The sequence below is a fragment of the Cyprinodon tularosa genome, unplaced genomic scaffold (assembly GCF_016077235.1).
Source record: "Cyprinodon tularosa strain WSP-4 unplaced genomic scaffold, ASM1607723v1 ctg8, whole genome shotgun sequence".
NCBI classification, from domain to species: domain Eukaryota; kingdom Metazoa; phylum Chordata; class Actinopteri; order Cyprinodontiformes; family Cyprinodontidae; genus Cyprinodon; species Cyprinodon tularosa.
In genome coordinates this window covers 289636-313723 of record NW_024039562.1, presented here as the reverse complement: position 1 = coordinate 313723, position 24088 = coordinate 289636, and the positions used below count along the sequence as shown (strand labels likewise).

The 24088-nt window shown below is 42.1% G+C and overlaps 1 protein-coding gene and 1 long non-coding RNA gene across 5 annotated transcripts; one reads left to right on the top strand and one right to left on the bottom strand.

Annotated features, from left to right (window-relative positions):
- Positions 1–2030: 2030 nt before the first annotated feature.
- LOC119774049 lies at positions 2031–10345 on the bottom strand. The gene is made up of 3 exons (XR_005279485.1): positions 9747–10345; positions 7476–8060; positions 2031–2379 (listed from the first exon to the last, which is right to left on the bottom strand). It is a non-coding gene; the product is annotated as an uncharacterized LOC119774049 (long non-coding RNA).
- On the top strand, positions 7374–24086 carry zhx3 (zinc fingers and homeoboxes 3). 4 transcript variants are annotated; one of them, XM_038271342.1, is made up of 7 exons: positions 7374–7837; positions 13945–14849; positions 14926–15033; positions 17663–19147; positions 20515–21249; positions 22626–22869; positions 23217–24086. In XM_038271342.1, exons 2-7 carry the CDS (start codon positions 14106–14108, stop codon positions 23243–23245), a joined length of 3345 nt encoding a protein of 1114 aa, XP_038127270.1. In that variant the 5' UTR covers positions 7374–7837; positions 13945–14105; the 3' UTR covers positions 23246–24086. The 4 variants fall into 4 exon arrangements, with proteins under 4 accessions (XP_038127270.1, XP_038127267.1, XP_038127269.1 ...); XM_038271339.1 differs by having other exon boundaries at positions 22626–22878; positions 23223–24086; XM_038271341.1 differs by lacking the exon at positions 7374–7837 and adding an exon at positions 13653–13801 and having other exon boundaries at positions 22626–22878; positions 23223–24086.
- The last annotated feature ends 2 nt before the right edge of the window (positions 24087–24088 follow it).

Here is a 24088-nt window from a genome sequence, read left to right as displayed (position 1 = left end):
TGCAGATTACTTTAGCTGCATCAGTCGGTCTTTACATCTGATATACATCTGTAGGTAATTTATGCTCTGTGGGGTTCATGCAGGTTAGGCAAGCATTCTTTACAATATCAACTTTATATTGGATCCTGGTATGTCTATTAACTGCCCTGAAGATCTTACAGGCTTGAATAGAACAGAAGGTGTAACAGCGCAGAAAAATATGGTGATACCAAGGGAAGACATCCTTACCCCCCCTCTAAGGCTGCAGTTATCCATCTTGCTCAAAGAAAACTTCTTTTTCCACCATACCTTTTATCTTTATCATAAATTTGGATATAATAGACAAATAGTTAGATAAACTACAACTTTCCTTAAATTTGCTTGAAACAAGGTCTGATAAATAGGTAGAAATACAGGTAAGCTTAGAAATAGATTAAATTGTTTATCTGTAAAAACTATCTTTTTAAATAGTAAAAATTTTGAATAACACATGGATCTAATCATTAAGGTAAAGGATGAAATAAAGCAAAAGGCAGTATTTCACCAAAACAGAACTTAATATTGTTGTTCTCACAAATCCTCAGATCATGAGCAAATGGTTTATGGGTTGTTGAAATTATTCCAAAGTTGGATCAAGCAGTTTTTCTTTTAATTTGAATCTAAATTCTAGGTTTGGTCAAAGCAATATGCTTACTAAAACTTGCAAATATCTGGTCCGACCAAAGTTTTGTTGTGCCAACTTCAAATTATAGGGGGCCCTTATTTGGACACCTATTATAAAATGTATTGGGAAGATAAGTCATAATGCCAAGGTATTTAAAATTTAAATATTTAATGTCACTTAGGTTTATTATATTTAAATAAAGCTAAGTGGCAAAGATTGAGTGCAAGGTTTAAGTATTTTTTGGGCTAATTATATGCAAGTACATTGTTACCATTGAAAGTGCAAGGTCAAATAAGGGATAGATGAACACATAAAGCGAGTTTATACACTATTTCACTAAATGTGTGTGTAACCTAATGAGTGACAACGTAGAACATATTGGACATCAGAGTTTGTTTCAAACAAACTTGTTTCATTGCAAGGTCTTGTCTTTAAAAGTGTGCAGGACTATAAAAGTCCAAGAGAAAATAATCAAACTTTAAAACCTAATGTTATATATAATATTTTAAAAGACACCGAATTTTTTTCTCACTACACATATGTGCCTATTGTGCGTTCATGGGATAAGGATTAGTAGGACTTCCAAGATCAACTCTGTCATCCCAATTTCCAGCGTTTCAGGTCATGTTAAAGGTCAGATGACACGTGTTTAGAGGGGCTGCAAGTCAAAATATAAATACATGTCAGAATTCATAATAATGTAATAATTTGTCTTTTTCTGCTTGTTGCTGTGCACTTTAAATCAGTCTAAGTGGGGTAAAATTGGCTTGGGTGGTGTTTTCGGGGGATTTTCATGCTACGTAGATGACACGGTTGTGACTCTGATATATCGTGCAACGACCCAGTTAAAGTCTGGAACTGCAAAGTGTCTCTTACTGTGGTTTGTTAATAGAGGGAAATGCCTTTTGGCTGCTGAGAACTTATTATTTGCTGTTTTATAGTAAAGAAGCATGACAGTCGTTTATAGCATTAGGTTCTCCTTGAGATTTAAATAACAGTGAGCTCTTTCACTGCAGATTTGGTTATCATTTGTATATTTGGAGTTTGGGGCTCCAAATCATCAGAAATCTGCCTTTGATCAAGAACTATGAAGCAGACCTTCACCATAACATCCGACCAAGGTGAAATACTCATACTTTTATACAATCAGTTCCATTTTCTGACAGTGAAGTAGTCACGAGTAAAAAAGTAAAAAATAATATAAAAATGTAAAGTAAAAAAAAAATAAAGTGATATATTTCATTTTTTTACTTTTTTGTTGTTCCAAGTTGAATTCCTACATTTGTCTAATTCTTAATAAAATGATCTTTGCTGAGTGTGTCAGGTTGCTCACTATGAGTTCACTTGTTTTTTTTTTTCATAAAAAATAAGTAATGTAAAATGCTCATTAAGAAATACTCCTATTCAGCTACATGGTAGCCACAGCTGCCCTGGGGCAGACTGATAGAAACAGAGCTGCCATACAATTAGTGACTCGTCCACTTCGACCTCCTTGGATACCAGGGCTGAGAAAGGGACAGAGGGGGGGCTTGAACCATTAACATACCTGTTACAGGTTACCCATACCTCGTAAACCACTGACACCCCAGTGGCTTTAGTGGTAGCCCCTTAAATCAGCCAACCATCCATCCATTTTCCATCATGCTTTATGTCAGCTGGGGTCGCGAGGGGTGCTGCTGCCTATTTCCAGCTGTCTAGAGGCGAGAGGCGGGGTACACCCTGGACAGGTCGCCAATCTATCACAGGGGAACACAGAGACAAACAGAAAATACACCCCTTCACACTTACACTCACAGAAGAATTTAGAGAAGCCAATTAGCTTCTGTCAGTGAGCCCCAGTACAGCTGTGTCTACAATGTAGCTTACCACCATCAGTGTGTGAGTGATGGTGAATGACTGAATGTAGTGTAAAGTGCTTTGCTGAATGTCATGGGGTAGTTAATGAGTGTTTGGACCACTGATCTCTATTTATTCACTGGAATGCTGATAGACCGAAAAAACCGAAGTCAGCGGCCGCCATCTTGGTACTCCCCACTTTCACAGAGTTGTGCTATAAAATGCCTGTAATTCATTTACCATAACAATGTAAACAATAAATGTATATTACATGTACATCATCTATTTAGCATGATTGGGGGGGGGGGGGTATGTGTGTGTATGTACCTGTCTAGACCATTTCTCCAATTTCAACTTTAAATTGAGGACCACTTCTTGCAAAGTGAGGACATTTGGGGGTCCTCACATGCTGTTTTGCTTATGGTTAGGTTTAGAGCTAAGGTGTCAATTGGTTAGGGTTAGGGCAAGGTATGCATTGGTAATAGTTATGTTTAGGGTTAGTTTTAGGGTTAGGACATAGATAGGGTTGAAAATGACTGAAAATCAATGGAAGCCAATGGGAGTCAAAACATGGTCCTCACTATAACGGCAGAACGAGTATGCGTGTGTGGGTGGGTGTTTGTGTGTGCGTGTGTGCGTGTGTAATTTCTTAATATAATATAATATAATATAATATAATATAATATAATATAATATAATATAATATAATATAATATAATATAATATAATATAATATAATATAATATAATATAATATAATATAATATAATATAATCATATTATTATGCTTATGCCATTAACACACTAATTTTGTTGTGATAGATTTGTATAATATGTTGTATTACATGATTATTAGATTTCAAGAACTTCATACTGGATATGCAATGTGATGTGTCTACTTAAAATAATCTACAGATGCCAGGAAACAGCAAGTGTGTGTCAAAGTGATGACTTTATATTTATTTTAAAAGCCTCAAGTCACCCTGAAAACGGGAAAATCATCGTTGTTCAATGCTGTAGTGGACGTATTGTTTACATTCCGACCGGTCTAACTAGGCAGTACCAATATGGCGGCTAGTGACCTCACAGCACTGTGTAATACCAGCAATACAGTGAATAAATAGCGATCCGTGTTTTGAACAGTGAAGAAAGAGTTTAAAGTAAAATAAATAACTAAATACATAAATAACACAATATTCATCTACACCAAAAGCAGTGGTTGATAATGGAAATAAATTGCTGTGATTAATAATGGGTAAAATTTTGACTGTATTAGCTGAATGGTCCAAACTCACCAAAGTTTAAACCGAAGCCTCTGTTCTTTGAAGAAATAATAGTGATATTAATATCGATAGCTAGAATTAATCTAACTTTAGGGCTATAAGCATTTTGTGTGAAATAAATCTAATTGATTTGAATGTATTAGTGTGATTTTCAAAACAAATATATATTTTTACAGCAAGCAAATATAATTTATTTCTGTTTGTATCATCACTGCAAATACAGTCATAACAAAAAGTCAATAACTAATTAAAGTGATTCACACTTCAAAAACAATAAGTGATGTCATGATATTGGTGCTGATGACTGGCTTAATTACTCATTTAATTCACCCGTTCAATTCTGCCTGTTTTCTCATTACCTCTCATCTGATCCACCAGCTCCTGTCTCTATTTAGGCTGCTTGCATCCAGTCATCTGGGGCAGATTATTTCTCTTGAACCTGATGTGAGAGTGTTTTTAGCCTACCTGAGTGTTTTGGATTACGTGATCCTGGCCTGGTCTGCCTCTCAACCACTGAGCCAGCCTGTTCCTGTTCCTGCTTGCCTGGGTTGCAGCATCTGGGACATTCTGAGCAGCTCCTGCCGCATCTTGTTAGTAGCCACTGGCTGGATCCTACCTCATTCTCTAGGCATGGATTGAACTTGCAAACCAGGTTAGTGACTCACATTCAATTTTCCTCCGCTAGATTTACATGGTCACTAACCTCTGCTTCCAGCTTCAGACGTCTTATCTGCTGCTACTGCAGATCTGCAGTCTGTTTATTTTAATAAATGCTTTTTGAATTAATCCCACTGTCAGTCTTGCCTGAATACTGGATCCTTCCATTCTGATCATTGACAATTGAGGGACGGGCATAATGGTGGAGTTAAGGGGCCTATGGCTGAATTCTTTTTTTATAAGATAGGAAATAAGTGAATAATAAGGTCTGCTTTATAAATCTAATTAAGTTTCATCAATCGGAACTTCTGATTCTGGCCTTTTCTTTAATCTAGGGGCTACAACACAAAAGAGAAAAAAAATGTACCACTGGTTTGACATCAGCATTAGCAGTTCTGAATGCAACAGAAAAGGTACACAAGTTAGCCTCAGTTTACACATCAAAGGATATGTCTTTAACCACCTGATTTGTATTCAACTAAAAGGGCATTAAATTATTAAAAGGCCTTCACTGCTCTTGATATGCAAAAATATTAGCAGATAGATAAATGGTATACATTTATATTGCGGTTTATAACTATTACCAAGAATCAAACAAACTGAAAGAAAAACAAAGCACATTGAAGCTGCGCCATGATTCAATTAACATTTACTGCATATATTAATGACATTTAATAAATCAATGCATAATAAATCAATGCATGTTGAACATGATGAACTGTTTCGATTGGTTAATCTGCAGGAAGCTCTCTGAATAAATCTGAAAACAATGCTAAATATATATTATGGCAATCTCTGTTAACATAACAGAGATTTCACATCTGCATCACTTCCAAAGAAGAAGGGTAATATTTTGAAATATTGTTCAGTATTCATTAATCAATGTAAAACTAAGTTCTTCTAAGGTGATCTACAGATACACCTTTAGTTTATTCCTTTTTTTGACTTGTTTATTAAAAGTCTGGAATATTTCAACATTAGTTATTTGATTATAATTATGAGAAACACTTTGGAAAATGGCTGTGCACCTACAACGACAGGCCAACCAAGGAGATTATATCCAGAGATGTATGGTAGAGACCAATGGTAACTCTAGAGAAGCTGTGGACATCCACAGCTCCGAATGATAAATATGTTGACGTATAAAAAAGAAACCATTTGCTTCTTTTAAGAAGTCAAGTAGGGGACAGGGGAAGTATGAAATGTTATATCCAGAAGTGTCAAGTAATGAAGTACAAATACTGACTTCTGCTCATTACATTTTCACACAAGTATCTGTACTTTCTATTCCTTGCATTTTTAAAACAAAAGTTTCTCGTTACTCTTGGCTGCGGTTTGATGTTTATAAATGTTTTTTTCACGTAATTTGTGCCATCCAATGCAGATCATTGCCTCCACAATGTCGGATTCAGAAAAAGATGTCGAAATGTCTGAAAGGTCGGACACAGGCGAGAGCGTATCGGGAGATGGAGACCAACAAGACCTCCCTCATCCTTGGCCCTATCTCAAAGAATTTTCCGAAATAGTCTAAAAATTAAGCTTTGAATTCATATAGTGGCATCTGGCTGTTTTTTTTAAAGGTTACTTTATACTTTTATACTTTAAGTAGTTTTTGGAGCACATGCTGTTTCACTTTTACTTGAGTAAAGAGGTCAAGTTGATACTTCAACTTTTACCAGAGTGTTTTTAAACTACAGTATCTATACTTCGACCTCAAGTAACAGATGTATGTACTTTTGACATGACTGGTTATATCCAGTATGTAAATCCTAGATGCAAAGTGCTATGCATTGCAAAACAGTAAAACTGTTCAGCCTGAAAACCCTGCCACATAGTGAAGAATTGTGGTGGCAGCATCATGATATTGATGGATGGATGGATCGATCCAAGCAAAAGTCCAGATAAAAGAATACTATTATGTCCTCGTCAAAGTCTAGACCTAAATTCAACTGAAAACCTGTGGCGGAAACTCTTACCAGAACTGACTAAAGAAAGTTGAGTAGATGTGTGAAACTGGATACCCCAAGGGATTTGTAAAAGCAAGATTTACTCAGCTATGTGTTGGTCCATCCCATATTATACCAATAAATTACACTGACGTTTGAATTTACTATATTATATGACACTGATGGGGAAAAAAAGATGTATTTTTGCAGTCAGGGTTCCATGGTTCTGGATGTCTTTCAGTGACTATCTCTTTACAGGGGTGGAGATAGATGGGTGGCCAGGGGTGGCCATGGCCACCCTTAGCCAATCATTGGCCACCCCTGTGGCCACCCCTACCATTTATTTCCCTCTAATACAGATGGTGGCAAGAGTAATAATCTCAAGTGGAATATTCAAAACATTTAAATTTTTCATATATTAACAATTACTTGACAACAAAAACACTGTGGATAATTATGCACATCAATATACTAACATTAAAATTGATGAAGTACAGAATTCAAGCAGAAATAGATTTTGTATTTTATGGGGTAAAGAGAAAATAATGTGTCTCTGCAAGTCATCTAGGAGTCTTCAGTGAAATCATTGATAAATAAAAATTTTAATAAAAATGTATGTTATGTTCAAATTAGTACTCATAAAAATCAATTTAATGCAGAATTATTATTGATAAAAGTAGGTAAGTAATGACAATGGAAAAGATATACGCCCTCAGATCTCAAAACTGAAAGAATTTTATCCACTATACCTTTTATGTAGAAAGCATGGCTGTTTGAATATATATTTGTCTAATTGTTAGCAAAGTCTGTGGGAAAGTATGGTTTGTCTTTATTTAGAAAATATGGATGTTTTGCTTGTTAATTTTCCTGTTGGAACAGTGTATATTGACCGTGAGGTTTTGGTGCCTATATATTTTCAGCCACCCCTCAGTCTACATTAAAATGTTGTGGCAACACCTCTGTCTCTTTAAGAGCGGTTACCTGAGAGGAGGGGGACAGGTGTGAGTTGGTGAACATCACGCCAAAGTGCCTCTCTGACCGTTCCTCGCCCCTCTCGGGCGTTAAACCTCATAGTGGGGGGTTAGGGGTCAGCTCGGTGAATCTCACTCACTTTCTCTCCCTCAGCATCTCGGAGCCTGAGCCCTCACGCCAACTCAACCGTCAGTGACGTCTGCATCACGTGTGCGTCTCTTCCCTCGGTACGTCCGTCGTATTTTTCCTCCCCTCCGCTTCTACACCGAGAGCAGAGCCGAGCCGAGCCAGACGAACAGAAAGGACCCTGTGAAAGAGTGTCGCCGCCCGGGACCTGCCTGACACCGGCTGTCACGTTTGCCTGTGAGCCGATGGACGGAGGGGTCTCCTTCCACCTAGAAGTTCATCCGTTAAGTCCATTAGTGGCTCCTCTGTGTGCCCGTTCAATGTAAACTTTTTTATTTATATTTTCAACCCTTCACTGAGTTCCAGCAAAGGGAGGTGAGTACGTTCATCTTTCGCAGGGTTTCACCTTAACTAAAACTTAGTGGAGCTGAGGGCAAAGCTTCACCTCTGTGGTCTTTGGCTCAGCAGCGGCGGCCAGCTGCATGTCGCCTGCTTAAAATGGCGACAGCCGACGGGGGTGGGAGAGACGGAGAGGCGGTGTAGTTTTGGGGGTACTTGGGGGGCTCGCCTCTTTCCTCCGGTCTGAATTGGTTACTGCCTGAAAGAAAAAACAAACCCTGGGTTATGAATATGAGCACATCAAGTTGCGTCTCACTCCGCCTGAAGTTGAGCGGAAGATGCATCATTTTCAGATACGATAGAAGCTGCTGCTCTTAGGGACTCACCGAGACACTTCTTACAAAAATACACCCCGTTTCTAGATTAAAAATACTTTATTCAATTGATATCAATTAGACCTATGTTGCTTATTTTTTACGTTAAAACGCAATTTGCTAAAAATTATGAAAGAAATAAGAAATGACAGCGGTTCAAAGCACTCCTGTCTGTGTTCTCCTTTTTAAATCGTACAGGTAATATATAAGAACTATTATGACTTAAACTGCCTTTAGTTTTAATGATCTAACACGGATGGTTTTAAGAATAATAAGCAGCAATGTTGCAGTGTGTGAGCTGTTAAAGTTATGATTTAAGATGCAGCAGTCAATCAGCCCAGATTCCTCTAATTGGTGTTGATTATTAACTATTAGTGAAATAAAAAATTCATCTTTGTCATAAAGCACTACAGATTATCAAAAGGTGGTGGTCCAGCAGAATAAATCTGATTTATTTGTTCTTTTGTCATTTAACACAATCTACAACTCCATCTATGTTAGTGTTTAAAGAAAGCTTTTATTTTTGATGTACCTTTTTTGAGCTGAAAACAAATCAGGTGGTTAAAGACATGTGCTTTGATGCGTAAAGAAGAGTTAACTTGTTTACCTTTTAGTTTATTTTGCATTAAGAGCTAACCCTGCCTTCATACTAGCACATTTTTACCAGAATCAGAAGATTAGATCTATAAGGAAACTGATGTCTAAGAAAGTCTGATTGGTGAATTTGTGTGCGTCTTGATATTGTTGTGATTAGTGTGTCAATCCCAGGATTAAAGCAAAGCTTTTTCAGGAAGCTAATTTGTGTCTGACGTCCATGTGACCCTCAGGTTAGACACACGGCTTAATCCAGCTTTCTGTTTATCACTCTTAGTTCACCCTCACTGTTAGCCACTTGCCACATCACTGCTGATGGTTACATGGAGAATATAAATATCAGAGGTCATGGATGGTCAACTGTGTTAAAACCTCCTGTTATCTGCTGAAAGTCTAGCTCTTTCACAGGTTGCAGGCATACCTCTTCACACATTTAATTTTTCAGTTTTCATCCAGCCAACCAGCAGTCACGGCCAATTTAGGTTAAAGCAAATTAAATGAAGTCACCATCTGATTTTCCCACATGAAACTGGCTAATCAACACTGACTGAATTTTGAACATATTCTGAAGCTTTGTATTCAAATTTGCCTCGGTCTCCTTTCAAACTTTTATTCAGTCTGGCATTTTAGCTTTAATACTACTAGTATTATTCCAATCTGTGATACAACAATCTCATCCAGTCCAATCTCTTATTCTAATTTAACTGTAGCTGCAGTGCAGCTAGAAAATAAGATGGTGCTGAGTGTTTGTGTTCCTCACCTGCACTCACTGCTGTCTTTTCTTTGCAGGTTTAACTAAACCAGCAGAAGCACAAAAAGTTGGTATATGCATTTATGCTATGACCATTTCACCCTTCAGCTTGCTTTATGTTTGCCTCAGTAACTCCAATTTTTATGTATTTAATAAGTTCTTTAATGAGTCGGTTGCACTTTTCTATTTCTATCAACCCGTCTGATGATGATGATTCATTTCTTACCAGGTATGAACGAAAACAAAAAAAAAACCCGGACCAAGCCTGTAGGCCTTTGGATAAATGCAGCATCTCCGTTCTGCTTGCCTGGTGAACAGCCTGTGATGTCAGCCATTTTAGGTTGGACTACAAAGAGCAGCCGCCATGTTTCTCTCCCTCCCCTCTCAGCAGTCCAGTTTAAATCCATGCACCAGCAGCAGCGCAGCCCACGCAGCCCATCCTCTCCATGACCTGAGGAGCAGCCCACATTGCCACTCAGGGATCAGAGGAAGGAATCCGTAGAAGCACTGTAATTTAGGTTCCCTCTTTGCTGCCAGTATTGTGTGAAAGAATCAAGACGATGATGGACACAAGTGTGGGATGCACACATATATGATTTTGATTGACAGGTGGAGGTTAGCCGGTAGGTGCTGGTTGACGGTGTGAGGAAGTAGCTGAGACAAGCGTTTTTTATTCTGCTCTAAGACAAAGAAAAAAACATGGCGGAGGATGCAGAGGTGGAACAGGGTGGCTCCTGCCGCGTAGGTGCAGACTTCATAATTGCTTAGAACACACTTGGGGTTTGAGGCTGTTTTTAGGGCCCTCCTCCCCTGATTGAGGAAGGGAGCATCTGGCGTAGCTCTTGCAACAGTGAGCATAGCAACCCGATGTTTTCCGAGGCCCCGGCAGGACCGCTGAGTGAGCTGGGGGTGGGGGGTGGGGGGGGGGACAGGGCAGGATGGCAGATGTCTGGACAGAACCCAGTCAGGAAGAGACGCTGTCAGCTCTGACCAATGCAGGCTGCAACCACACCTATCAGAGAACCGTGAGCACGGCGTGCGGGAAGCAACACTGAAATAGGAGCAGGGCAGGGACTCTCCAAATACCACTGTGAGGGGTGTGAGCAACAAACAAGCCCCACTCAGGCCAGGGACTGGATGGCATAGGAGATCTATGTGTGTGTTTACCCACATGCATGTGCTTTAGAGAACTGAGCGAGTGGTGGGGTGGCTAGGAGGTGGTTGCCATGGGGACAGTAACACACCAGTGCCGCTGCCGACCTGTCTCTGAGTGCCAAAGTTGTTCAGAGAGGGAGGCGGGGATAGGGAACAGCGGGAGGGGGAAGGAGAGAGTGCAGAGATGTTTAAAATGGAGAGGGGGAAGAGGGAGGAATGAAATGGGAGAAAACAAGGAACGGCCTGAGCTCTGCTCTCATCAGGGCAACGTTAGCTGCTCCAAACAGATCCCAGAGTAACATCTGCCACCTTTCTCAGGTGTGTCTGGGCTTGTTATTTGGTGCGTGTTCAGAGCGTGTATATCAGATTCAAGAGTCGGGGTCATGTGATGAAAGGAGGTCATGCTGGGCTAAAGTCAAGATAGCTTGGGTTTTAAACAGAGGTGAACTAAGCAGGCTATTTCCCTCACAGTACCAGTTTTTCTCTTTTGTGATCCCTTGTTTCTAAAAGCAGTTGTACGTTAGAATAAGAAATATATATATATATATATATATATATATATATATATATATATATATATATATATATATATAATTTTTTTTTTTTTTTTTTTTTTTTTTTTAGGTGGTCATCTTAACACTAACAGAATGAAGGAACAGATTATTCCTGTTTAATCCATCAGAGACCAGGTTCTCATTTCATCTGATTTTAATAATCTTAAAAAGCAGACATAGTTTTGATGTTTTTAATGGAAGAAATGATAAAATAACTTGACCTGCTGTGATAAACACAGATCAGCATCACTTAAAGGAACATGATCACACCATTTAGACCTCTAACCAGCTTGTTGGCGCACTTGTAGTTTTAAGATTCGAAAATGTGAATGTTCTCAGTTTTAACGCATTTAGCAGTCAAGAGGAGGAAAATATATAATTATTTTCTCCATATTCACCCGTTGATCTCCAATCAGAGCTGATCAGACAAATACTGGCCATTCCAGTCTCTGATTGATTGGTGTATCTCTAGCTTTTAACCTGGACATCTCTCTCTGTGTGACAGGGAGGCGTCAGTTTTTGCATGGTAAAAAAAAAAATGGCAGCCTCACCACCTTTGCAAACAGGCTTCCCACAGAGGCACGCAGACACCCACCCCCGCACGTTACATACAGATGCACATCGACCCACCCACTCCCTGCTCTTTACTCTAAATCTCACAGGAAATCCACACAGACAAATGTTGACTAATGCACACAGAACTCATACAGAGACATTTAGGCCAGCGTGGTCAGTCGGCGCGGTAAACGCCTAGAATTAGTGTAAAAGTCATCAGTCGATAGAAGTCGCCTGAGACCTAAACGGGCGATTTAGCCCAGCTGATGTTGGTCAGTTCCCGTCAGTGACAGCTCCCACTTCGTCTGAAACAGATCTTTTTTTGCTCACTAACACTGTGTGCTGGTTTTAGATTGAACTTTTTCATGAACTCCAGGTTATGTTCATTGGCAGAACATTCCAGGCTTCGCAGCTCAGCGCAGCGAGGAGGGAGAGGAGGGGAGGGGAGGGAGACGCTGTGTGATTGCACCTCGGAGCAAGAAGGGGGCTCTGAAATGCGGGGGTAGGCTGGCTGCAGGGTAGTAGTGGTGGGGTACGGTGGAGGAAAATTCCTCACAGAAACACCTCTGTGCTTCCTTCACGTTAGTTAAAACTCTCTCCCCCCCACCCACCCCCAAACGGCCTGCCCATCCCCCCTACCATCATCACCATCTACCATTCGCTCTCCCTCTCTCCTGCCACCCACACCCAGCACAACCACGTGATGGATGACTGCGACTGCCCACCCATAAGCCATTGTGTCGACCATGTGACCAGCCTGGCTTGGCAGAGCGGTGCCCCCTGATGCAGAACTGAATGGCAGGGGTGGCGGGGGGATGCATGGCGGCCCAAACGGAGGGCAGTTTCTCTCAGTGGGGTGGAAGAAGCGTAGCGACCCTCAGCTGCCTGTGAACCCCTCACACACACACACGGTCCATCCTTAGGTCCAGATTGGTAGAGATTTTAACTAATTAGACTCAGGTTTGTAGTTTGATTTTTATTTTGCATATGTTCAAATTGGGGCTGACTTTATTCTGGCCTCCCTGTGCCTTTATAGAATAGAACAAAGTGAACTCTTTGTATGTTGAGTGACACCAGAGTCTTGTTAAGGTAAACTGAGCTCTGAGTTCATATACTGTGACCCCTGTGTAAAGAAAACCAAGAATTTATTCATGCATTTGTCAGTGTAAGGAGAAAGCAACCAGAGGAGAGTGATCACATCCAGTCAGCTTCTTTCACACCTCGACTAAGATATGGTGCAGGAAGAGGTTTACCAGCTGTGATGGTAGCCTCAGATGAGCTTCGTGCACAGCCAGACGGAGTAAAGGTTCTGTTGAAGTGGGTTGGATGTTGAATGCATAAAAAAAAAGTCTTTGCATGAAGATTCGATCCTCTGCATTTCAACTTCGAAAGCTCAGTGAGCTCCTTCCTGCTCTGTGCATGAGATGTCATGTTGGGGCAGACTGACTGGGAGAGTAATTGCCCTAGAGCTGTCCTTCAATACGGCATCACCGCCTCCATGTTAGGTGGAGAGGAAGGGAGCGAACCCCTCCACTCCACAGGAAGCTTCGCCCTTTCCATATAAGGACTTGAGGTTCTGGAGGTGAAGTGAACATTTTTGAGATGCAGGTTTCTTTCTGTTGGATCTGATTGCTCAGGAACACGTCTACTAAAAATAAAAATAAAAAAACTCTCAAAACGCACAGTAGCTTCATTGTCAAGAACCCAAACAGAATAATCCAATATAGATTTATTTTGCAGTGTTTAGAAATGTATTCACTGACACTTCACAGGCAGTGGGTTTAAAAAGAAATCCAGCTTGCTGTCTCTGGGGGGGTGTGTCTGAAAGGGAGGAAGTGAGACGCAGTTCCATGGGGGAGGGGAGAACTGGGGGTAGGACAGGAGCTCTCCCAAAAAGCCTGGAGTGAGGAGGCAGACGGAGACTGAATGGCATCATAAATGACGGGAAGTTTAGCCTTAGCTTGGTTTATTGCTATAAACTATTTTTTTTTCTCTTCAGGATGTTTTTACACTGAAGGTTCTGCTGTTACATTAGGTGTCTTGTTTTGTTTTTTTATCCAGCATGATGAAAACCTAAGTAAGAAATTCTCTTAGTTTTTGTTTACTTGTCTTTATGTCTGACTAACCAAACATATTTCCATTTTCTTCCCCCCTGTTTAGGGTTTGACTTGAACCTGTACTGAGATTTACTAGGTGGGGACCTATGGACAAGCCCCTCAATTCTACTTTCCTCATGCCTGGTGTGTAGTGAAGAAGGAATCCATCTTCTCTCTCCCGCCCCTCAGCCATTTGACCGGCCCTCCCCACCCTGTGATCACACCATGGCCAGCAGAAGGAAGTCCACCACGCCATGTATGATCCCCAGTAAGATCATCCGCTCGGTAGAGGAGGTTGAGCGGGACTCTCCGGTTCCCCTCCGTCACCCCAGGGTTTCCTGCGGGGACAGGCGCTCCCCTCTGAATGTGGGCGACTCCTCCAAACCAGAGACGGGGGATGCAGATAAGGACGGCGGCGGCACTTACACCTGTAAGCCGTGCAATTTCGAAACTCACGACCTCAACCTGTTCCTAGATCACGTCTACACAGGGCACCCGGACTTCCGGGCGGACCCAGGCTTCATGTGCATGAGCTGTGGGGTTTCAGCACCTAAGTTTGAGGGGCTAGCTCTGCACAATGCCAGGGTCCACCCCAGCACTTTGAATACTACTCTGCAGCTGAGAAAACGGGACAGGAGGGTAGTGGTGGAGCAGAATTTGGTGATTGGGGCGGAGATGTGCAGAGACAGTGAGATTTCCATCACTAAAACCCCGATCATGAGGATGCTGAAGGGCAAGTCTGAATCCAAGCGGATTGTGGTGTCTCACTCCATCTCTGAAGAGCAGCCCTCAGACATTCACTCTGTCTCTATATCCAGAGAATCAGAGAGAAAAGAATCCACTGCTGCTACAGTCAGCCATGTCCCCACCATCGTCCACAATGGGACCAGCAAGGCGCCGCTGCCCTCTGCCATCCAGATCGTCAATGGCTCTGCGGGATTACCTCTGCTGAAGACGCCCATCACTCAGGTAGCAGCACTACTACTCTTCTGTTTGTTTCAGGTCCTTTCACATTATTAATCATGGGTTTTTCCATTTACTTTAGATTGTTTCTGTAGCTCAGAACCGAAATCTTCACCATTCTGCACCGATCACTGCTTCCTCAACCGTTTCCTCTGCTTCTTCTGCATCGTCCTCGCAAAATCTACCCAAGGTACTAGCTGGTTCTATGAGATGGTGCTAATGGTGTTTTTTTTTTTTTTTTCTGATGCACAGAAGTCCAAAGTAATTCTAGGAGAGTTTATTAAATTCAGGGATCTGGTTTCTAAGCAAAGACCTAAGGTTTTTTTTTTCTGTAGGATTAAAAGTCTTAACGTCATGTTGGCCTTTAGGGATGGGAATCGAAAACCGGTTCCTGTTAAGAACCGGTTCCTTTTTTTCCGATTCCATGGCATCGTTTGGCAGCTCGCTGAACGATTCTTTTTTCGATTCCCGCAGCACCAGAGCCTAGAGCGCCGGCTCTGGGGAGCACGACTTACGTCACGTTTTTTATGTAAGTTACGCAAGTTACGCAAGTTGGAAGAACTATTCGAGGAGGAAGACAATGAGCTGCGGTCACTTTGTGAATCAAAGCCCCGTCTTTCCTTAGCCCAGAGGGTAGATCAGGAAATCCAGCTCTGTAAAAGCTTGCCCTCCACCCCCTGCAGGGATAGCGCCACACTGTGGTGGTGGAACAAGCAAGATACGCTGCCCTTGCTATCTGGACTGGCTGAAAACTACCTCTGTGTGCAGGCTTCCTCCACCCCATCTGGAGGGTGTTCTCCACGGCTGGAGACACCATAAGCGCTGAAAGATCCCGTATCCTTCCAGAAAAAGCAGATATGCTCATCTTTCTGCAAAAGAACTGTTAATTTTCCCTACTACTGTTTTATAATTAGTATTTTTTGTTATTTAAAATAGGTTATTATCCCATCATTTGTTATTAGACATTGTTGGTTATTAAGTTTGTTCTTGTATTCATTTTTCATTTAAACACAGATGTTACTCCAGTTTCACATTTCCTGTGGACATCTTGATCTTGTTGAGTGTGTAAGATTGTGCAATAGTTAAGTAAACAAAGTTGATGCTGATAATCAAACTGTTTGTTCTCCTTTTTCCCCCAAATTGGAATCGAAAAAAGAATCGATAAAGAATCGAATCGTTTCATAGAATCGAAAAGGGAATCGGAATCGTGAAAATCTTTTCAATTCCCAACCCTATTGGCCTTACAGAAAGCTTGATGCAAGTCTAGTAAAACCAGCTTTGATACCAGATCAAAGTTTCTAAAAACTCCTTAAATTATATTATTCAAATATAAGGTCTTAAAAAGCCTTAAATATGTCCAGATTCTCGACCATAGATTAACAATAAAATCTAATTTATTCCAAACATTTTACATCTGCTGTTTCTTCAATTTCACAGAAACTTGCTGCAGTGATTCATTCCTGTTGTTGTTCAGACGTCGGGTCTGAAGATCTGGTTCTTTTTTACATTCTGCAAATCAAAGAAGAATCTGCTTGGGATCAGTTAGTTAGTTGTGTAAACTTCAAGTAAAACATACCTGTCATCTTAAAATACTAACATCTCCTCCAGGAGAGTTCAGTGAAGTCCAGTTTGATAAAGATGGACTCTAGCAGGTGACGGTAATATTTGCAATGGTTCTGTATTGGCTGCTGGCTAAAAGGTGTCGAGCATTAAAACAAAAGCCACTGACTGGCGTACCAGGGCCTAAAACGGCTAGATCTATGGCCATAGTTTTACTGACTACTTAAGTTACCAAGTTGAACACTCATTATAAAGTAAAATTTTAGTTTGTTTTCCATAATTTGTGTATGGTTTAAATTTGTTTTTCTAATCCAACCCACTGAAACTTTCAGATGCGTTTTCTAATCTGAACCAGATGCTCTGGACCATTTTCTTACAGAAACATTCAACTGAGTATAAAGTTTAACATAGAAAACCTGAAAAGAATAGAAATGCATCAGGTTGTTTATCCCAGGAATTGCCTCTCATAGACTGGAAACTGCCGAAAGGGCAGCCCAACAACAACATGGACTTGAAGGAAGAATCCAATGCAAAACACACATATTTAAGCTTTACTGCGGTTTTGGTTTGGATATATATGCTAACTTTTAACCTCTCACAAGGCCTGGTACCTCAAAATACTTTTTTTTTTTTTTGTTTAAAAAGGCCTCATAACATCATCTCATTAAAATAAGGTTAAGCCTTCAAAAAATGCAATCTTTCTGTTACAAATTGACATTTAACTCATTGGTGAGGGAAGTGTATACAGATATGGGCAATTTCAATAGTTTCTGTTTTTGAACAAAAAGCTTCAGTTGTTTTTCTGCTTGTTCCCACTAGAGCTTAAACAATCAGATTAATCCTGTTAATCGGTTATTGAAGTAGTCGTCATCTAATTTAGTAATGGATTAATCGTTAACTGGAGTATAGACTCTAAAAAAGCCTTTAGCTGACAGAGTGACCCACTTTGTTTTTTTTTTATACCTAATTGTAAAATTGAATAGATAAACATTTTGCATTTCAGAAAATGTGAAAAAGAAAACTAACTCTTTCATCCATCAATATGCTCTATTTAAATCTCTCAAACTGGAAAAGATTTAGTTTAACCTGATTTAAACTCTGTAAAAAATCCACTTTAAGGAACTTTTTGCTATCCGATTAAGTGAAAAAATAACAGATTGATTCTAAAACTGTTCGTTAATTACAGCCTTAGTTCCCACAAGGAGTGTCTGTATAATTCTGATGCCTAATAGAGTTATTATATTGTACGTCTCTGGCAGGTAATGATTCCTCTGAGCAGCATCCCCACCTACAGTGCCTCCATGGACTCGTCTTCCTTTCTAAAGACCTCCTTCAGTAAATTCCCGTACCCCACTAAGGCCGAGCTGTGCTACCTGACTGTGGTCACCAAGTTCCCTGAGGAGCAGATCAAGATCTGGTTCACAGCTCAGAGACTGAAACAGGGAATCAGCTGGTCTCCTGAGGAGATTGAGGAGGCCAGGAGGAAGATGTTCAACACCATCATCCAGACGGCGCCTGTCGGCTCGCAGAACCAAAGCCAGAGTCACCACAGCTCTGCTCCACACACTATTACGGTGCTCCCTGCTTCTCTGGGGCCCACAGGAATCCCTCAGTTCCTTCAGGGCTCTCTGGTCAGCCAGGGAGGAGTCATCGTCACACAGCCCGTGATGGCCAATGGCATCCAGGTCAGCAGCGCTCCTGTGGCCCTGGCTGTCACACCGAAGCCCCAGGCGGCAGCTCGGCCCATGATGCAGGCCCGCCCTGCTGCTGCTCTGGTGGCGGACAAAGGTACCAGCATGGTGGTGGGAACGGTGGGCAGCAGCAGCGCTGGGAGCAACGTCATCACCGGGAGTAAAGGCAACAGCAGTAGCTGTGGTACTGATGGAGGGGTCATCAACCTTAGTCTTGGAAGTGGAAGCCATGGCAATGCTAAGGCTAGCAGTGTCAGTAAAACCAGCAGCACTAACGGCAACTCCAGCGACAAGAGCAGCAGTGATGTCAGCAGCCGTGATGGCGGCAAAAACTCAGACAATAAACCCAGCATGAGCAACACAGTTCAGACCGATGCTAAGACTCCCACAGATGGAAAAGCTGCCGTCAGCGAAATCTCGCAGAGCAAAGATGCTAACGCTTGCAGTAACCATAACAACGCAGCCAGTACAAGGACGGAGGAAGCAGATCCTTCTGCTTGTGACTCTCCAACCATCAAAACCGAAGAGGCTTTGTCACCGGCCCCAAAATCTTCCTCCCCTTCTCCTGCTGTAGCTCCTGGCAGCAGCTCCGGCTCCAGGACGACCTCCAGCTCCTACCTGGACTCCAACTTCTACAAAGGCAAGAAGTCTCAGGAGCAGCTCAGCGTCCTGAAGGACAGCTTCCAGGTCAGCCAGTGGCCCGACCAAGAGGAGGTGGACCGCCTCATCGCTCTAACCGGCCTCACGGTGCGGGAGGTCCGCAAGTGGTTCAGCGACAGACGCTACCACTTCCGCAACTGCAAGAGCTCACGCTCCAGCACAGGGGGGCAAAGTAAGCCTAGCGCCGCTTCTGGAGGAAGCAGCAGCGCAGGAACCGGCGCCCCAGTTGATCTGTCAGAAAGTAGCAGCGCACAGAATGCTAAAACAACCCAGCACAGCTCCCCACCTCCTACCCAGACCCCCACATCCCCCAGTAATCCTTCTAGGAGGCCCTTCAGGTTGCCCTCACCTGATTTTACAGCCGTCCGCTACAAGGAGAGAGACCCCCACCAGGTGAGTTCAAACCGTGAGTCCTAACACCTTACCTCCTTCAAGATATTTTATTGATCTTAAAAATCTTGACTTGTTGTGTTTTGTGTTGGAGTTAGAATATTATTGACTAATTTATTTCTGTAATACCAAGACTGTGTGAAGTGGTCATTCCAGATAGTAATTTCTAATCATTTTGATGTTATAATTCATAAAAAAAATGAAAAGGAATTTAGGAGGCCAATGCCTATATTGGAGTACTTTTGATGCAGAAGTATTTCTTAAGGAAGACTGCTGACTTGAAAGTTGTCTTGCAAACAGCCACTGATGCCTTAACAGTGAGTAAGAAGCTTGTATCCCAGCTTGTTAACTGGAAAGTTGAGTAAAAAATTATGGAAAATGGGGGGAAAAGCAAAAGGAATAACCTCAGCCTTTAGGTAATTTTTAAGCATTTTAAGGTCGTATTCACATCCGCCAGGTTAAGTCCACCCTAAACAGACAATTTGGTCTGTACAGGTGACGATCCATCAGAACCCTGGTCTGGACCAAACAACTAAGTCTGGTTTTGTTTGCTTTCTTGTGTGAAAACAAACAAGCCTCGATCCGAACCAACTAAAGGAGAAATGCCTTTTTTGGACTTGGCGAGCTCCTGCAGTTAAAGTTATCGTCATACCTTAGTTGCTGTTTTTTGCCGAGCAGCTCTGCTGTGGCGGTTGGAAAGCAGAGCTCGCTGTTCAGCCTGCAGGACACTGAATCAAAACACTCGCAGTGATGTTACAGTTGTAATAAAAACAAACAAACAGAAATGCAGCACTCATGACTTCTATGGTAGTTTAGTTCCATTCGTCCCGACCTCGTCGGTTCTGTCCAAGTGGAGCAGGGGTTGTCACATGCAGTCCTCGGTTTCAGAAAGAGAATTACACCAAATGAAACTCTGCTGTTCATACATGCTGTGCACCTTAGCTGGAATCTGGGCTTTCAAACCCATCAGAACCAGGTCTGATGATCTCCTGCAATATTTGTGACGGACCAACCTTTAACAAAAGACATGGTCTGCTGTGAAGTTGCCACAATCACTCATGATTTAGGTCTGAAGTCAGAACACCCATCTGTCAGGATATTTCTGTGCTCACCATGCTTCTGTTTAGTGAAGAGCCTAATGGAGATGCTGATTGAATTCTCCTGCAGGACTTGGTGCCTGCCCTAATTTCCAAAGCTTCTGCTTTAATGGCGGCGGCGTCGCTGGGTTTGATTGGCCAACAAATCCTTTTAACCTGTGAAAAACAGGAAATTATGGAAAAGGTTCCTAAACTCATACATGGAAACACTGGTTTGCATTTTTATGATCTGTAAAATGTTTTTCATCTCTTCTTTGCATGCGTTCCATTTAGGTTATAGCCCTGGAGGCCAGTTTTGCCCAGAACGCTGAGCCGTCAGGAGAGGAAGTGGACAGGCTGCGCTCTGAGACCAAGATGACTCGGAGGGAGATACACGGCTGGTTTGCTGAGAAGAGGAAGAGAGTCGCTGCTGAGAAGAAGAAGGAGGAGGCAGAGCGGGTACCTAAAGAGGATGAGGAGGAGATGGAGGTTGATGGAGAAGAGAGGCAGAAGGATGATGGTTCAGGGGAACCCAAGGTTAACCCCATTAAAATCAATCTGAAGATGCTGAAGGTGACCGAGGCTAGTGGTAAAATGGAGGGGGAAGGAGTAAATAATCCAGCCTTACAGTCGCAGCCTGGCAGCACACCCACCTCCTCTCAGGGCCCCACCTCCTCCACCACAAAACCAGCTCAACCCTCTACTCTGACACCAAAAAACTCCCAGTCCCCTAAACCCACGACCGTCCGAGGAAAGAAGACGGCGGAGCAGCTTCACCAACTCAAACAGGTCTACGCTCGAACCCAGTGGCCCAGCGCCTCTCAGTACGATGAGCTGATTTCAGGGACAGGGCTGCCCAGGCCAGAGGTCGTCAGGTGGTTTGGAGACTCCCGCTATGTGCAGAAGAACGGGCAGCTGAAATGGTTGGAGGAATACCAGAACATGGCCCTGGAGAAGGAGCTAAAGAAGGAGAACGCCAAGATCCTTCAGGATCATCTGGAAACCCACGGCATGCTGGGAGACTCGCAGGTACTGTCACAGTGATCGGCCTCCGCCTGCAGTGATCAGGATCAAATGTTCATTTGATGGGTTACAGAGTAAATCTGTAATCCACAGCTGAAAATGCAAAGTCTGACTTTTTAGGAGATAAATGTTCTTTGGATAGTTTTCTACAATTAATAAGTTTACTGAACAAAGGAGCTGTTGGAATATATTTCTTATCACTGTCTTTTGATAATGTAACCGTTTTATTTTTTTAACTGTTAGGCATCCAGCTGCAGGCGAGCGACCAGTGCAGATAGCTCAGCTAATCGACCGGCTGTTTTCACCTTGTTACACTTGTTCTTCACTTAAAGCAGATAATTCAGGAGGTTAAATATTTGGTGTATGTAGTACAGGAAAACATTTTCTAAATTGACCAGGATTATATCCTCTGCTTCTGTTTACCTCTAAAATAACAAAACTGTGATCAAAATTTTTTTTTTGTTTTGTGATCATGTCGTTATCTGTATTTATCTTATCATGACACTAACACTGATAGCATTACCAAGATCATTCAAAGAGAGTTAAACTCAAAGTAAATATTTAGTGCAGATATGACTCCTGCTGCTCTGTCAGTCCAGGAATTCCCTGGAAGCTCCTTGAAAGGGACAGAACTCAGTTCTTGGATTCTCCTCCTTTCATCTGCTGCAGCTTTATCCCTAAAGAGTCTTTTGTTCATTGAAAAAACTGAATACATTTACTCCTGTTGAAAAGGCCGAATAGGGGGTAAAAAAAATCATCTAGCTGCTCTTTTCTCCGACTCTGGAGATGCAGACTACCAGGAAATACATTATTTTATATTTATTTGTTCAGACTAACATTTTTTTTTGATAGTCAATATTATAAAAGAAATGGTCTTTTTAAATCAAAGTAGCAAAAAAAATAAAAAATAAAGAAAACATTAGCACCTGACACTAACTGTATGAATCTGACCATCTTGATTAGAGCTGCAAATTAAAATAAAAATTTTCTTAGAATATCAATGTGTAGAACATCAATGTCTTTTTATCTATTTTGCACATTTTCCACCTCCCATTTTATTTTACATCATTACACAATGTACAACGAAACAAACTCTCTGCATTTAACCCATCCCCTTGGGGAGCAGTGGGCTGCCATTATGCGGCACCTGTGGAGCAGCGTGGGGTTAAAGGTCTTTGCTCAGGGACCCGGAGTGGCAGTCTGTGGGAGTGGAGCTTGAACTCAGAACCTCTGGATTCCAAGTGCAATGCTCTAAGCACTAGGCTGCCACCCCCACATTAGATGTTAATTTAAAATTTAAAAGCAGAAATGGAATTTGTTTTTAAATGAAGGTAACATTCCCCAGTAATCTCTCATTAAAACCATGATCTGTTCTGTTCCAGTTAAAGGAACTGGCCGAGAAGACCGGTCTGACCAGTGACTTGGTGCGGCACTGGTTCTCCACCAGAATGGTGATCCCCGACGGAAAACGAGCCGCTGTCGACAGGACGGGGACGGGCCCAGAGCCGCCATCTGCAGGATCCTCCCCTCTGGAGCCGCAGCCTGGAGGCGGGACTGAGGAGAAAATGGAGCAGTCTGTGTGCGGCGCTGCAACAGAATCAGAGGAGGCAAACACTGAAAGCTCTGCTGCAGCAGGTAATCCTGGAGTCCATCTTTGTTTTACTTAAAGGTCTCTGATGTTCAGTGAAACCTGGCCTTTTACCAGCAATATGCCTTTTAAGATTTAAATGCCACTGGGGGAAATAAAATCAACTTGAGGATGCCAATTATGTAAGGCAGGAAGAGCTGCATCAATGCTCCTGTATGTAATTATCAGGTGACACAGACGTGTTAGGGTGGAACCCTCAAGCACACCTGTATCATGATGATGACTGAGGCATGCTGAGACAGATATTTGGTTCAACCAATGCCTGTCTGGTCCAAATGATTAGCTTTATATTCACACAAATCATTTTTTTTTTTTTTTTTTTTGCCTGCAGGAACTGAAGAAGCCTCTGTGTGAGGATGGGGTCAGCAGGGCGGGTGGTCTTTGTTCTGGGGCCCTGAGTAAAAGCCAGCAGATGGTTTTGTAACAGGATCACTGCTTTGAAATCGATCTCCGATCCATCCTCACCCGTCCTCCCCTCCCCCACTACAAGAGCTGACCGCTCCAGTCCCTCCTCGTGCCATTACAGCGACTCATTCCCTCCCAAGGAACTTCCCATGAGCCCCGTGTTCTGGGACTGGACTGAGGCCTGGTCACGTGGAAATCTGACGCTTGGCTGAACGCTGAGGCGTGTTGGGAGGTTGGTCATCAGCCGTCGCTGCGGGGTGCCTGCCGAGGCCTTAGATGACTTTTTCTTATTTTCAACACGTCTTCTGCTCACTTAAACGTCCAAACCTGGCTCTCTCAGCGCTTTTTGTGACTCCTAAATGCATTTTTTTTTTGCCTAGTTTGGACAAGACTTTGTTCTGGAAGACACTTAGACTCGTCTTTGATCTAAAGGCAGGCGCCTTTTGATGTCTGAAGGAACGAGAAAAGACTGTGTGGACTATGGACCTTCTTGTAGCATCAAGTTCTTCTCTGTCTTTGTTTTTATGGAACTTTCTTAGGAATAAATGTACCTGTAAAAGAACAACTTTCACGAGAGTTGCATACTAATGCTTGATGTACAATTTTTACAGATTCATTTGGAGAATAAACAGAATGAATTCAGGCCTGTTTGATTCACTGGAAACTGTTAGATACTTTTTTATAAAACATACAGAACCCCTGTAAAATAATAGTAACCTCTGCCTGTATGTGATAAACCCAAATAGTGCATAAGAATGTCAAAAAATAAATCTTAAGCAATTCAAATGTATG

Coding starts and splice junctions, on each gene's coding strand:
- zhx3 (XM_038271339.1), top strand. CDS start 14,106: ATGGCCAGCAGAAGGAAGTCCACCACGCCATGTATGATCCCCAGTAAG. Junction 15,034..17,662: donor CCTCGCAAAATCTACCCAAG/GTACTAGCTGGT, acceptor CGTCTCTGGCAG/GTAATGATTCCTCTGAGCAG. Junction 19,148..20,514: donor AGGAGAGAGACCCCCACCAG/GTGAGTTCAAAC, acceptor CGTTCCATTTAG/GTTATAGCCCTGGAGGCCAG.